This window comes from Scyliorhinus canicula, chromosome 7 (assembly GCF_902713615.1).
Source record: "Scyliorhinus canicula chromosome 7, sScyCan1.1, whole genome shotgun sequence".
NCBI lineage: Eukaryota > Metazoa > Chordata > Chondrichthyes > Carcharhiniformes > Scyliorhinidae > Scyliorhinus > Scyliorhinus canicula.
In genome coordinates, this window is record NC_052152.1 from 121777803 (window position 1) to 121793864 (window position 16062).

General features: G+C 50.7%; 1 protein-coding gene across 1 annotated transcript in view; it reads left to right on the top strand.

Annotated features, from left to right (window-relative positions):
* Window positions 1-16062, top strand: part of mbtps2 (membrane-bound transcription factor peptidase, site 2) — a gene marked incomplete at its 5' end in the record, with an annotated part of 89502 nt that overhangs the window by 18640 nt on the left and 54800 nt on the right. The window contains 3 exon segments of the mRNA XM_038802846.1: window positions 3480-3618; window positions 6362-6393; window positions 6395-6463. Of these exon segments, the coding sequence (XP_038658774.1) occupies window positions 3480-3618; window positions 6362-6393; window positions 6395-6463 (240 nt within the window).

A 16062-nucleotide genomic window follows, 5' to 3' on the forward strand; every position in this document is an offset into this window, starting at 1 on the left:
CTTCTTCCTTCTTCCATCGGGCAGGAGATAAGAAAGTCTGAGAACACGCACGAACAGACTCAAAAACAGCTTCTTTCCCTGTTATCAGACTCCTAAACAACCCCCTTATGGACTGACCTGATTACACTACACCTTGTATGCTTCATCCGATGCCGGTGCTTATGTAGTTACATTGTATACATTGTGTTGCCCTATTATATATTTTATTTTACTCCCTTTTCTTCCCATGCACTTAATGATCTGTTGAGCTGCTTGCAGAAAAAACTTTTCACTGTACCTCGGTACACATGACAATAACCAAATCCAATCCAGAGGAGATTTGCCAGGATGCTGCCTGGACTGGAGGGCATGTCTTATGAAGAAAGGTTGAGGGAGCTAGGGCTTTTCTCACTGGAGCGAAGAAGGCAGAGAGGTGACTTGATAGAGGTGTACAAGGTGATGAGAGGCATGGATAGAGTGGATAGCCAAAGACTTTTCCCCAGAGTGGAAATGGCTGTCACGAGCGGACATAATTTTAAGGTGATTGGAGGAAGGTCTCGGGGAGATGTCAGAGGTAGGTTCTTTGCACAGAGAATGGTGGTGTGTGGAATGCACTGCCGCAGAGGTGGTGGAGTTAGTGTCATTCTGGACTTTTAGGCGACTGTTGGACAGACACATGATCAGCAGTAAGTTGAAGGGGTGTAAGTTAGGTTGATCTTAAATTAGGATAAATTGTCGGCACATGATTGTGGACTGAAGGGACTGTGCTGTGCTGTCTGTTCCATGTTCTGAAACACAAACTGAAACCTGGGCAGCATCATCATTTTCACTGTCTGCACATGTCCAACCAGCGACAGCGGCAACACATCTAACCTCTTAAAATCCACCTACATCCCCTCCACCAATCGAGACAGGTTCAATCTATGCAGCTGGTCCCAGCTCCGCAACCTGGATACCAAGGTAACTGAAGCTCGTCCCCACCACGCGGAATGGCAACTCCCCTAATCTCTTTTCCTGCCCTCTGGCACTGATCAGGAACACCTCACCCTTTCCCATACTCAACTTAGATCCCGAAAATCAGCCAAGTTCCCCCAAGATCTCCATAATCCCCCAATGCTGCCCCTGACAATCCCCACCCAACTGCACCACACCAACCACGCCATGTCAGCAACTCTCCACCCTCGTCTCCCCCATCCACCCTTAAACAAACCCCTTCCACCTGACAAACCTCCACACTCCCATTAATTAGCCTGCCCAGCTAGCATGGTGCCCCCCACACAAGGCCTCTGACCCCCCCCCACCCCCCCAGCCCCCCCCCCCCCCCCCACTCAAGCCACCCCAACGCTAACAAACAAAGAAAAACAGAAGGCGCATTCACTATCACCACTACCCCATTGAAACCCACCCCAAACTACCATCCCAGTACAAGCTCCTCCCCAAATTTTAGTGTCCTCGCACGCCTCCTCTGGCGAGTCAAAATAAAACTCCTGTTTCTAATATGTCACCCACTAGCGGGCAGGGTGCAAAACCCGAACTTCTCCCTGTTCTTAAAGAGGGCAGCCGTTATCTGGTTGAACCCGGGCCTCTTCATCACCAGCTCCGCACCCAGGTGGTGGACGACCCTCGGCTCACTCCCGTCCCAGGTGCACCTCCTGGTCTGCCTCACCCATTTCAAGATCTTTTCTTTGTCCAAAAATCAATGCAGCCGCACCAGCATCGGCAGCTCCCCCACCTTCGCCTCCTCAGTGCCCTGTGCGCCTAATCCACCTCGAGGGGCCGGTTGAAGGCTCCCTCTCACATCAACTTTTCCAGCATCGGGGCGCATGGTGGCGCAGTGGGTAGCACTGGTGCATCACAGTGCCGAGGACCCAGGTTCGATGCTGGCCTGGGTCACTGTGCGTGTGAAGTTTGCACATTCTCCCCGTGTCTGCGTGGGTTTCATCCGAAAACCCGAAGATGTGCAGGGTATGTGGAAAAAAATTGGAAAAAAATAATTGGGTACTCTCAATTTTTAAAAAACCTCTCCAGCATCCTCACCACATATACTTGGCAGCCTCCACTCCCTCGATGCCCTCAGGCATCCCGATGATCCTCAGGTTCTGTCTCCTGGAGCTGTTCTCTAGGTCATCCTGTTTCTTGCATAGCCTTTTCTGTCTGTCCAGAACCATCCCAACTCCATCTCCAACGAGGTCATCCACTCCTCATGTTCCCCCACCGTCTCCTCCACCTTCTGAATTGCCAGGCCCTTCTCCACTCTCTTTTTCAAATAAATCTAACGCGCCCATTTTTTTTCCCAATTAAGGGGCAATTTAGCACAGCCAATCCACCTACCATGCACATCTTTGGGTTGTGAGGGCGAAATGCACGCAGACACTGGGAGCATGTGCAAACTCCGCACGAACAGTGACCGGGATCGGAATCGAACCTGGGTCCTCAGTGCCATGGGGCAGCAGTGCTAACCACTGCACTGCCCCTGATCCGCTCGTTCAATCGCTGCTCCACCACCATAGCTAGGTCTTCCAAGCCTCTTTCCTCTTGAATGTTCCATTCAATAACTCCACCAGCTGCTTTATCGTCCACTGGAAGGGCAGCACTGCCCCCTTGCCCTCCACCATCTTCACCTGTGGTGCACCACGAAAACCTTCTTGCTCCAGCTGCTCTCTCTTTCCCGAGGCACTTCTCGTCCTCTGATCCATATACCAGACGCACCACAGGAGGATTACCTTCCTTAAGCACACTCACACATGTTGCCCTCAAAGAATAAACCCCATTCGGTGGGGAAGGGCCAACAAAATCAACCTTGAGTGGGAGCCACCAAATGAGCGACCATTCACTCCATGGCCGCCACCGGAAGTCGCAAGGCTATATCTAACTGCTTCTTGAAAGCATACAATGAATAGGAGGATATGGTGAACGGGTTCAATGAAGTAGGATAGAAGGAGGCTTTTCTGGAGCAGAAATCTTAGCAAGAGCAGCTGGGCTGAATCAGCTGGTTCCGCACTCTACTTCCTCTGGAATTCTATACAAGTCTTTGTCACGGAGAAGATATGGGATGGAAAGCTCAACCTGTGGCCAAAGTTTCCACAATGAATAGTGACCAACCAGTGAAGCCCACACCCCAGTTATAACAAAATGATATTTTTTCTGTATAAATGTACAGCCAATACTTTATAGACCTATATTTCTGTTTAACAATATGTGCTGCTGGAACAATAGCCTAATCTTTCCTTTCAGGCAGATATAAAATATCCCATGGTACAATCTGAAGAGCAAAGAAGTTCTCCCAATATTTCTCCTCCAACCCACATTGGACAATCTGCTTGTTTATCCATTGTTGTGTGTAAGAACGTGCTGTGTGCAAATTGGCCACTATGTTTCCTACATTCTATTTCAAAAATATTGCATCAGCTGTACAATACTATTGAATGTCCTGAAGTTGGGAAAGCTGCCTAATGATCGTCATGTGAGTGAAGTAGTTGGATCACTAATTTATTTTCCAGGTTCAGTCTGGGAATGGCCTTCGGTGTGGTCTCTATGTTTCTGTCAATGCTGCTTCTGGCCAAAACATTCTCACAGTCATTGGCCCTGATGACAGCAGAGGGCCCTACACCTGAGAACGAACGCATCCTACAAGTTGTGGTAAGTGGCCTTAACCCAGAGATTTGAGAAGTTGGACCTTTTTCCATTTGGAGTTAATAAACCTGCAGACTGTGATGGGGCTTTGATAGGGTTAGTAGTGACGGGTTGTTTGCACTGGATAACGAGAAGAGCAATTTGGATGCGAAGAAAAGAAATTGATGAGATTCGAAAATACAGGTCTTGTGGCGTTAAAGGACAGTGCAGCTTCTCAGCAGCAGAATGGTGTCTGATATCATAGAATGGAGGAGATCATTGTGTCTGTGCTGGAGAAATGCAGCTGCTCACACTCCCTGTCCTTTCCCTGGAACTCTGCAAACTTCTCTTTGGGTATGTACGGGTGGAATTGGAGGAGGCACTGCCATAATTTTCCAATCTTCCTTTGATACAGGAATAATACCAGAGGAATGGGGAATTGCAAATGTTACACTCCTGTTCAAAAAAGAGGTGTATGGATAAGCTCAGCCACTACAGGCCAGTTAGCTTACCTTCCGTGTGAGGAACCTTTCAGAAACAGTTATTCGGGACAAAATTACATCACATGGACATATGTGAGTTTATTCAGAGAAGCCATCACAGATTTGTTCAGGCCAACTCATAAGACCATAAGACATAAGAGTGGAATCAAGTCACTCGGCCCATCGAGTCTGCTCCGCCATTCGATCATGGCTTATATTGTTCTCATCCCCATTCTCCTGCCTGATCCCCTTATGTTTAGCTAACCTGCTTGATTTTTTTTCTTGAGGTAGCAGAGAAGGTGGATGTGATTGATGTGGTGGACATGGACTTCCAAAAGATATGTGAGAAAATTGTGGGGCGGCACGTCGACACAGTGGTTAGCACTTCTGCCTCAGTGCCATGGACCCAGGTTCAATTCCGGCCAACAATGACTATCTGTGTGGAGTCTGTACATTCTCCCTGTGTCTGCGTGGGTTTCCTCCCAGTGCTCCGGGTTCCTCCCACAATCCAAAGATGTGCAGGTTAGGTTAAGGGGATAGGATGGGGTGGATGTGGGTAGTGTGCTCTTTTGGACGGTCGGTGCAGACTCAATGGCCACCTCCTGTACTGTAGGGATTCTATATGGCAAAATGCCGCATCACAGACTTGTGAGCAAAGTTAGAGTTCATCGAATAAAGGCAGCAGTGTGGATTTGAAGTTGACTGAGCGACAGGCTACAGTAGTGTTGACCAGTGTTTCAAACCTGTGCATGTTTCACAGTTGTGTTGCCAAAGATTGCTGTTTGGACTGCTACTTCGCAGTTTGTACATTCATGACCTAGGCTTAGGTGGACTGGACACAATTTCAAAATTTGGAGATGACACAAAACTAGGAAGTATTGTGAACTAAGAGAAGGATAGTGTAGTGGGGACCAAAAACATTAGCTTCGCTCTTTCCAATATTTAATTGGAGGAAATTTCTCCAGTACTGGATGTCGGTCGGATAAGCGAATAACAAGTGACAGAGTCAAGAGAGTGGTGGTGGGGTGGAGCTGTGTGTCATAAGTGAAACTAACAATACCTTCAGATGGTGTCACCCAGGGGCAGAATGTAGATGTGAAATAGGAGGGGCTCAAGGATAGATCCCTGGGGAATACCAGAGGTAACGGTGCAGGAACAGGAAGAGATTCTCTGCCTCTGATGAGATTGATAAGAATGGGAGCAGGTGAGAGCTGTCCCAGCCAGCTGGATAAGAGTGTAGAGGTATTGAGGAGGATGGTGGTCACCGTGTCAAAGGCTGCAGACAGGTCAAGAAGGACGAGGACAGAAGGTCACACAGGATGTTATTTGTGATTTGGCAAGGACAGACAGGTCGAGAAGGATGAGGAGAGAAAGTTTCCTTTTTCATAATCACATGGAATGTCACTTGTGATTTTAAGAACTGTACAGGGCCATGACAGAAAACCTGATTGGAACATGACATAGAGTTCCAGGAAAGATGGGATTTCGGAGGTGACAACATGTTCAAGGATTTTGTAACTGAAAGCGGGGTTAAAATTAGGATGGTAGCTGCCAAGATGGTAGGTGTCAAAGGTCATTTTCTTGAGGAGGGACTGGTGATGGGAGATTTAAAGGAGACGGATATCTGTTTCTATGCGACCAGGAGGGGAAATTACGTCATCAGTTTAGGAATAGGTCGAAGGAAGAAGAGATGGGTCTCTTACACAAGATGAGCTGAGAGGGCAGGGGGGGAGGTAGGACTGGTTAAAGATGTGCATTCAGGGCTCGGGCGGGGGGGGCATTCGTGGCAGTTTAACCAGGGGAATCATTGCAAGGGAGGGACTCAGCACAGGCAGCTGATCAGAAGGTCCTGATCTTCATCACAAAGCTCCCAACTTTTATTATTGGAGGAGACAGGCACTTACCTGCTCAGCAATTTTGTCTTCTTTTGTCTTGAGCATTTGCCCATCATGGCGTTGTCATTTCATGGGCTAAATGTCTATGAAAACTCGTTACTGTTTGTATGGAGTCTCCTTAACTTGCAACAATTCCTATGCAGCTATTTTTAAAAATAAATTTAAAGTACCCAATTCACTTTTTTTCCAATTAGGGACAATTTAGTGTGGCCAACCCACCCCCTGCACATCTTTGGGTTGTGGGGTGAGACCCACACAGACACTGGGAGAGTGTGCAAGCTCCACACAGACAGTGACCCGGGATCGAACTGTGTCGTTAGTTAATTCTGTCCAGAGTCCCTGCATATAGGACATGATATTAAATGTGGCAATAACTATTATTCCCATTAACAGGTGCCTGGTGTTAACCTGCCAATCAGTCAGATGTATATTCTTCTCTGCAATTCTGATCAGTGGCGTCATACACGAAGTAGGCCATGGGGTGGCTGCTGTCAGGTACAGTCATTATTCATTCTGTTCCCTCCCATTGTTTCTGTTAAGATGGGAAAGATAAAAGAGTTGTGTGAGGTGGCTTATTTCATTCTACTTTGAACTTCATTCTATAACTTCAGAGGTTTTTTGCCATCGTAGTCCCAAAAACTGCAGTTAATGAGAGAAACTTGGTGCAATAGCCATCACTCAGGAGAAGATATTGAATAAACTAATGGGATTAAAGGCAGCTAGGTTTCTGGGACCCAATGGCCTGCACACTAGGGTATTGAAGGAGGTGGCAGCAGACATAGTGGATGCATTATGATATTTAAAAATTCCCTGGATCTGGAATGATTCCAGTGGATTGGAAACATGCTAATGTGACACCCCTATTCAAAAAGGGAGAGAAGCAAAACTATAGACCTCTGCTGTATCTGTCCAATTTGGATCCTTCAACCAGCTCCTTAATTAAAGTTTACCAGATGTCTTTATTTATGAGGAGAACAAAGTACGGATATAATGTAACACACTTTATTAAATGTAGTTAACCCGTAAATTACCCACTATACATACAAGAAACACCCAGGATTCAACTATACTATCCGCAAAGGTGGTTTGGTAAGTTGTAGATCCAATCCCTTAGTCCCTCTGGTTCCTCTTTGCAAAGGTGATTCTCGCTGGCTGTTTCTTGCTTGCTTGTATCTGGTCTGGTCAGGGTCACCTCACATACCAAGTCTTTGCTTTTGAGTCTTTGCTTTGAGTCTTCTGCTTGACTTTTGTTCTTCTGCTTCTTTTGCTTCTTCCGCTTGCTCTACTCCTTCTGCCACTAATGTCTCCGAGATGCCTACTTTTATCCCTCCTCCACTCGCTTTTCCAGAAAACTTCTCTGGCTTCCGGCCAATGAGGGCGTGGGAGGGGGGTCCCAGCAGCCAATGGTCCAGTTGATGACTATTTGACAGGCCCACCTGAGCCCACCCCAGGTGTCCCATCAATGGTGGTGTGGGCTGCACATGACCTGTTCCCATATCAGGCAACAGTAGATATTCTCGGTGACGGAAAGTCTGGCTCAATCTGGGCTACGAACAACAGACTTCCTGAGATTTGACTGCAGTATGATTTTAAAATACCACACCTCTGTGGTGGTGAAGTTGCTGGAATCAATCAGGAGGATTGCTAGGGTAGAACACCCCGCTCCCTTGCCTCATTAAATGCCCTCACCAGCAGTGGGCCTAGGTTCCCAGAAATCTGGAGGATATGACTGAACATTTGGAAAGACAGACCTCAATCCACCATTGGCAGCATGGCTTTTTGAAGGATAAGTCATGCTTGGCAAACTTGCTTGAGCTCTTTGAGGACGTAACCAACAAGGTGGATAATGAGGAACCTGTAGATATGGCATATATCGACTTCCAGAAGGCGTTTGACAAGCTGCCGCGTAAAAGACTGATCCAGAAGGTGAGATCGCAGGGGCTTGGGGGTAGAATACTAGATTGGATTGAGGATTGGCTGACTGACAGAAAGCAGAGGGTTGGGATAAATAGGTCCATCTCTGGCTGGCAAACTGTGGATGCTGCAGTGGTCAGCCAAGGCAAACAACAGTGGGGAGAGGGGACATCCCTGCCTCGTCCCCCGGCTCAGTCTGAAATATTTTGAACTCACCCTGTTCGTCAACCCACTCTCCACCAGTGCCCTGGACAGCAACTGGACTCGGTCTACAAAACTCTACCCAAACCCAAACCCAAACCGCCCCATGACCTCCACAAATACTTCCACTTCACTCGGTTGAAGGTCTTCTCCACGTCCATAGCGACCACCACCTCCCTCGGAGGGCATCATGATGAAATTCAAGAGCCTTCTAACGTTGACCATTAGCTGCTTCCTTTAACAAATCCCGCTTGGTCCTCCCCCATCACCCCCGCAACACAGTCCTCTATCCTCGAGGCCAAATCTTAGCAAGCAATTTGGCGTCAACATTTAGTAGTTAGATTGGTCTGTATGACTCGCATTGTTCTGGGTCCTTCTCCTGCTTCAGGATCAATGAGATCGAAGCCTGTGACATTGTTGGGGGAAGAACACCCCACTCCCTTGTCTCATTAAATGCCCTCACCAGCAGCGGGCGGGCCCAGCATCCCAGAAAACTTCTTATAAAATTCCACTGGGTATCCGTCCGGCTGCGGGGCCTTGCCCGACTGCATGGCTTCCAATCCCTCTACTACTTCCACAATCCCAATCGGGTTCCCAGCCCCTCCACCAACCCCTCCTCCACCTTTCGAAACTCCAAACCCTCCAAGAATTGCCTCATCCTCTCCACCCTAGCTGGGTGCTCCGACTCATACAGCCGACTGTAAAATTCCTTGAACACCCCATTCACCCCCGCTGGGTTCAAAATCGTGTTTCCCCCCTCTATCCTTCACTCTTCCTATCTCCCTGGCTGCCTCCCTTTTCCTGAGCTGGTGTGCTGGCATCCTACTGGCCTTCTCCGTATTCTCGTATACTGCCACTCTCTCCTTCCTCAGCTGCCCCACTGCCTTCCCTGTGGATATCAGATCAAACTCCATCTGCAGCTTCTGCCGCTCCTTCAATAACCCCGCCTCCGGGGCTTCCAAGTACCTTCTATCCACCTGGAGGATCTCTCTAACCAGCCGATCCATCTCTACCCGCTCCGCCTTCTCCCTGTGAGCCTGCACCAAAATCACTTCCCCCCCCCCTAACTACTGCCTTCAGTGCCTGCCATACCATTGCTGCCGAAACCTCCCCTGTGTCATTTATCTCCAAATAATTCTGGATAGCCTCCCTCACCCGCCCGCACAACCACCTCATCCGCGAAGAATCCTCCATCCAATCTCCATTACAGATGCTGACACCTCTCCTTGCTCACCCGTAAATACACCCAGTATGGGGCATGGTCCAACACAACGATCGCCAAGTACTGGGCATCCACCACCCCTGCCAGCAAAGCCCTGTTCAAAACGAAAAAATCAATCCGGGAGTACACTTTGTGTATGTGGGAGAAAAAAGAAAACTCCTCCTCTCTTAGTCGTCCGAATCTCCAGGATCTACCCCTCCCATCTGCTCCAAAATCCGTGGCTGGCAAACTCCATGAACTCGACCGATCCAACCTCTGATCTATAACCGTATTGAAGTCCCCCTCATGATCAGCTTATGCGAATCCAAGTCCGGAATCTTCCCTAACACCCACCTCATAAACTCCGCGTCGTCTTGGTGCAATAAATATTCACTAATACCACCGGCAGAGTTTTTCAAGGAGGTCAGAAGGATGATTGATGCAGGTAGGGCAGTGGATGTTATCTATATGGACTTCAGTAAGGCCTTTGACAAGGTCCCGCATGGCAGACTGGTACAAAAGATGAAGTATTTTCAGAGGTGAGCTGGCAAGGTGGATACAGAACTGGCTGGGTCATAAAAGAGGGTAGCAATGGAAGGGTGCTTTTCTGAATGGAGAGCTGTGAATAGTGGTGTTCCGCAGGGATCAGTGCTGGGAACTTTTCTGTTCGTAGTAAATGATTTGGAGGAAAATGTAACTGGTCTGATTAGTAAGTTTGCGGACGACACAAAGGTTGGCGGAATTGCGGATAGCGATGAGGACTGTCGGAGGATACAGCGGGATTTAGATTGTGGAGACTTGGCGGCGAGATGGCAGATGGAATTTAATCTGGACAAATGTGAGGTAATGCATTTTGGAATGTCTAATACAGGTAGGGATTATACAGTGAATGATAGAACCCTCAAACCCTCAAAGAGTATTGACAGTCAGAGAGATCTATGTGTACAGGTCCACAGGTCACTGAAAGGGCCAACACAGGTGGAGAAGGTAGTCAAGAAGGCATACGGCATGCTTGCCTTCATTGGCTGGGGCATTGAGTATAAGAATTGCCAAGTCATGTTGCAGCTGTATAGAACCTTAGTTAGGCCACACTTGGAGTATAGTGTTCAATTTTGGTCACCACACTACCAGAAGGATGTGGAGGCTTTCGAGAGGGTGCAGAAGAGATTTACCAGGATGTTGCCTGGTGTGGAGGTCATTAGCTATGAGGAGAGGTTGAATAAACTCGGTTGGTTCTCACTGGAACAAAGGAGGTTGAGGGGTGACCTGATAGAGGTCTACAGAATTATGAAGGGCATGGACAGAGTGGACAGTCAGAGACTTTTTCCCAGGGTAGAGGGGTCATTTACTGGGGGGCATAGGTTTAAGGTGCGAGGAGCAAGGTTTAGAGGAATGTACGAGGTACGTTTTTTTTACACAGACGGTAGTGGGTCCCTGGAACACGCTGCCAGAGGAGGTGGTGGAATCAGGGACGATAGTCACGTTTTAAAAAAAAATAATTTTTATTGGAATTTTTTACAGAAAATATAAAAATATAACAAGTATAGCAACAAGCAGTAATATGCAACTAACAGCCCCATAACACCCACAATTCCCCCCATACCGTAACATCACATGTATCACACTCCCCCCACCCCCCAACAAGAGAACTTAACCATAAATTAAAATTAAATAAATCAAATTTAAATAAAATAAGCCAACATAATCAACGTCTCTCTCTTCCCCCCCACCCCCCCGGGTTGCTGCTGCTACTGTCCCAGTACCCTATCGTTGAGCCAGAAGTCGAGGAAAGGTTGCCACCGTTTAAAGAACCCTTGCACCGATCCTCTCAGGGTGAATTTAACCTTCTCAAGCTTAATGAAGCCCGCCATGTCATTGATCCAGGTCTCCACGCTTGGGGGCCACGCGTCCTTCCACTGTAGCAAAATCCTTCGCCGGGCTACTAGGGACGCAGAGGCCAGCACACCGGCCTCTTTCGCCTCCTGCACTCCCGGCTCTACCCCAACCCCAAAGATCGCGAGTCCACATCCTGGCTTGACCCTGGATCCCACCACCCTTGACACCGTCCTCGCCACCCCCTTCCAGCACTCCTCCAATGCCGGGCATGCCCAGAACATATGGGCATGGTTCGCTGGACTCCCCGAGCACCTGACACACCTATCTTCACCCCCAAAGAACCTACTCATCCTCGTCCCAGTCATGTGGGCCCTTTGCAGCACCTTGAATTGGATGAGGCTAAGCCACGCACACGAGGAGGAAGAATTTACCCTCTCCAGGGCATCAGCCCATGTCCCGTCTTCGATCTGTTCCCCCAGTTCCCCCTCCCACTTCGTTTTCAGCTCCTCTACTGACGCCTCTTCCACCTCCTGCATAAGCTTGTAGATATCGGATATCTTCCCCTCCCCGAACCAGACCCCCGAGAGCACCCTGTCACTCACCCCCCTCGCGGGGAGCACAGGGAATCCCTCCACCTGCCGTCTAGCAAATGCCTTTACCTGCAGATATCTAAACATGTTTCCCGGCGGGAGCCCAAATTTCTCCTCCAACTCCCCCAGGCTCGCAAACCTTCCGTCGATAAACAGGTCCCTCAGCTGTCTAATGTCCGCTCTATACCATCCCCGAAATCCCCCATCCATGTTCCCCGGGACGAACCTATGGTTCCCCCTTAACGGAGCCTCCATCGAGCCCCCCCACTTCTCCCCTATGTCGCCTCCACTGCCCCACATCTTGAGGGTAGCCGCCACCACCGGACTCGTGGTATACCTCGTGGGAGTGAGCGGCCACGGCGCCGTTACCAGGGCCCCCAGGCTTGTATCCCCACAGGACGCTCTCTCCATCCGTTTCCATGCTGCCCCCCTCCCCCTCCATCACCCACTTACGCACCATCGACACGTTGGCCGCCCAGTAGTACCCCGAGAGGTTGGGCAACGCCGCCCCCCCCCCCCCCCCCCCCCATCTCTACTCCGCTCCAAGAAGACCCTCTTCACCCTCGGGGTCCCATGCGCCCAAACAAATCCCATGATGCTGCTGGTCACCCTTTTAAAAAAGGCCCTAGGGATAAAGATGGGCAAGCACTGGAAGAGGAACAAGAACCTCGGGAGAACCGTCATGTCCCCCCTTTTAAATTCCTCCTCCATCTGTTCCACTAGTCTGGTGAAGTTAAGCTTATGAAGAGCCCCCCAACTCCTGGCCACCTGCACCCCCAGGTACCTGAAACTCTTCACTGCCCTCCTGAAGGGGAGCCTCCCAATTCCCTCCTCCTGATCTCCCGGGTGCACTACAAATACCTCGCTCTTTCCTAAGTTCAGCTTATAGCCCGAGAAGCCCCCGCTAACAGCTCCATCACCCCCGGCATTCCCCCCTCTGGGTCCGCCACATATAACAGTAGGTCGTCCGCATACAGCGATACCCGGTGCTCCTCCCCACCCCGCACTAGACCCCTCCACTTCCCTGACTCCCTCAACGCCATGGCCAGCGGTTCAATCGCCAGTGCAACGAGCAGGGGGGACAGGGGACACCCCTGCCTGATCCCACGATAAAGCCTAAAATACTCCGATCTCCTTCCATTTGTGACTACACTCGCCATCGGCGCCGCGTAAAGCAGCCTCACCCATTTGATGAATCCCTCCCCAAATCCAAACCTCTCCAGCACCTCCCACTGGTACCCCCACTCAACTCTATCAAACGCTTTCTCTGCGTCCAGCGCCACCACTATCTCCGCCTCCCCCTCCACTGCCGGCATCATGATAACATTGAGCAGTCTCCGCACATTCGTGTTGAGCTGCCGCCCCTTGACAAATCCTGTCTGACCTTCATGAATTACCTCTGGCACACAATCCTCTATCCTGGTAGCCAGGATCTTCGCCAGCAACTTAGCGTCTACGTTAAGGAGCGAGATAGGCCTATATGATCCGCACTGCAAGGGGTCCTTATCCCGTTTTAGGATCAAAGAGATCAGTGCCCGCGACATCGTCGGGGCAAAGCCCCCCCCTCCCACGCCTCATTGAAAGTTCGCACCAGCAGGGGACCCACCAGGTCCGCATATTTTTTGTAAAATTCTGTCGGGAACCCGTCCGGCCCCGGGGCCTTACCTGACTGCATTTGCCCGATCCCCCTGACTAGCTCCTCCAACTCTATCGGCGTCCCCAGCCCCTCTACCAGCCTCTCTTGAACCCTTGGGAAACATAGCCTGTTCATGAAGCTCTCCATCCCCTCTCTCCCCCTCGGAGGTTCCGACCGGTACAATCCCTCGTAAAAGTCCCTAAAGACCCCGTTTACTTCTGTCCCCTTCTGCACTACATTTCCACCCCCATCCTTCACTCCCCCAATTTCCCTAGCCGCATCTCGCCTGCGGAGCTGATGCGCCAACATCCTGCTCGCCTTCTCTCCCGACTCATATACCGCGCCCTGCGCCGCCCTCCACTGTGTCTCCGCCTTTCTGGTGGTCAACAAGTCAAAATTGGCCTGCAACCTGCGCCGTTCTCCCAGCAACTCTTCCTCCAGTGCCTCCGCATATCTCCTGTCCACCTCCAGAAGCTCTCCCACCAGTCTCTCCCTCTCCTTCCTCTCCCTCCTTTCCCTGTGGGCCCGGATGGAGATCAGCTCCCCCCGGATCACTGCTTTCAGAGCCTCCCAGACCATCCCCACCTGGACCTCCCCCGTATCATCCAGATACCCCTCAATGCTTCTCCGAACCCTCTTACACACCTCCTCCTCCGCCAGCATCCCCACATCCAGGCGCCAGAGCGGGCGCTGGTCCCGTGCCTCCCCCATCTCCAGATCAACCCAGTGCGGGGCATGGTCCGAAATCGCTATGGCCGAATACTCTGCATCCTGCACCCTCGGGATCAATCCCCTGCTCAGGACAAAAAAGTCTATCCGGGAATAAACCCTATGGACGTGAGAGAAAAAGGAATACTCCCGCGCTCTCGGTCTCCCAAACCTCCAGGGATCCACCCCTCCCATCTGGTCCATGTATCCCCTCAGCACTTTGGCCGCCGCCGGTCTCCTACCCGTCCTTGAACTGGACCGGTCCAGTGTGGGATCCAGCACTGTGTTAAAGTCTCCCCCCATGATCAGACCCCCTGCCTCCAGGTCCGGGATGCGGCCCAACAATCGCCTCATGAAACCAGCATCATCACAGTTCGGGGCATATACGTTCACCAGCACCACCTTCTCTCCCTGCAGCCTACCCCTCACCATGATATATCTGCCCTCCTTGTCCGACACCACCTCAGCCGCCTCAAACGCCACCCTCTTCCCCACTAGAATCGCCACCCCCCGGTTCTTCGCGTCCAATCCTGAATGATAAACCTGCCCCACCCACCCCTTCCTCAGACGGACCTGGTCCGCCACCTTCAGGTGGGTCTCCTGGAGCATAGCCACGTCCGCCTTCAACCCCCTTAGATGGGAGAACACCCTGGTTCGCTTAACCGGCCCGTTCAGCCCCCTCACGTTCCAGGTAATCAGCCGGATCAGAGGGCAACCCGCCCCCCTCCCCCGCCGACTAGCCATAGCTTGGCAGATGTTCGCCCCAGGCCAGCACACCCCGCTCGACCCGTTCCCCATGGCGATAGCGCCTCTCCTCTTCCCCCCGGCCCCCATCGGCTCCTTCCTAGTTGTTCCAGCAGCAACCCGGTATCTCTTCCCCCCCAGGCTAGGACCCCTCCTAGCCGGGAAGCACCCTCCATAGTACTTCCGTGAGTCTGCTGACTTCTGCTGACCCCGGCAGCTCCCGCCAAAACCTATCCCCTCCCGGCTTGGGGTCATCCCCCTCTTGCCACACCTCCTTGGCATTGCTGCAGCGCGGGAAAAAAGACCCGTAGAGGCCCTGCCCCCATCGCAAGCTCCACCCCCCCGCCCCGCAGCGCGGGAAACCAGAGGAAAGCCCGCGCTTTCACACTGCCACACCCCACCCTTCTGACGCAGTTCCCCAAAATCCAGTTTCCCCTCAATCCCCAGCCCCCTACAGAAGAGAACATATAGAACACAAACCCCCAACACTCCCCACCTAACCCACAACCATGCCCAACAAACAAACCCACCCGTAACCAGAGCAAACAGAAAACCAGCATACATAACACACACGTCGAAGTTGAAACAGTTGGAACAAAACAGCCACAGCGGAAACAACGCCGGCCAAAGTATGTTCCCAGGCCCTAGTTCGAGTCCAGCTTCTCCGCCTGTACAAAGGCCCACGCCTCCCCCGGGGACTCGAAGTAATGGTGCCGGTCCTTGTATGTCCTTGCGAGCACTTTTCCAGGAGACACATCCGGAGTGAGACTCATACAGAGTGAGAGATTTAAACTTGGTAATTTGGTGCAGTGAGGTAAATCAGCAAAGGTAAGTGGAAAATCTAATTCTGCTGTTTTTCAGTTAAAAGTGCAGTGTGGAGCTTAGTGTCTGATTGGTTGAAGCTGCCTCCACCCTAATTGCTGAGAGGCAGTTATCTGTCAATCACCTGAGGCCTGTTGAGGCCTGTTTAGGGGCACATTGTATTCTTCTCTTTGAAGGTAAGGTTTTTTTGAGTCATCGGTTAGCTGAGGTCTGTATAAAAGACAGACAGAGAGCGCACACAGTAAGCGAGCACTTTTCCAGGAGACACATCCGGAGTGAGACTCATACAGAGTGAGAGATTTAAACTTGGTAATTTGGTGCAGTGAGGTAATTCGGTGCAGAGTGTGAGGAGGTGCTTTTTAACCCTGGTAAGTGACTGGTAAGTAGTCTCTCTTTTTCTTTTCATTGTCTAATTTATTTAGTTTTATTTTGAAATTCTAGT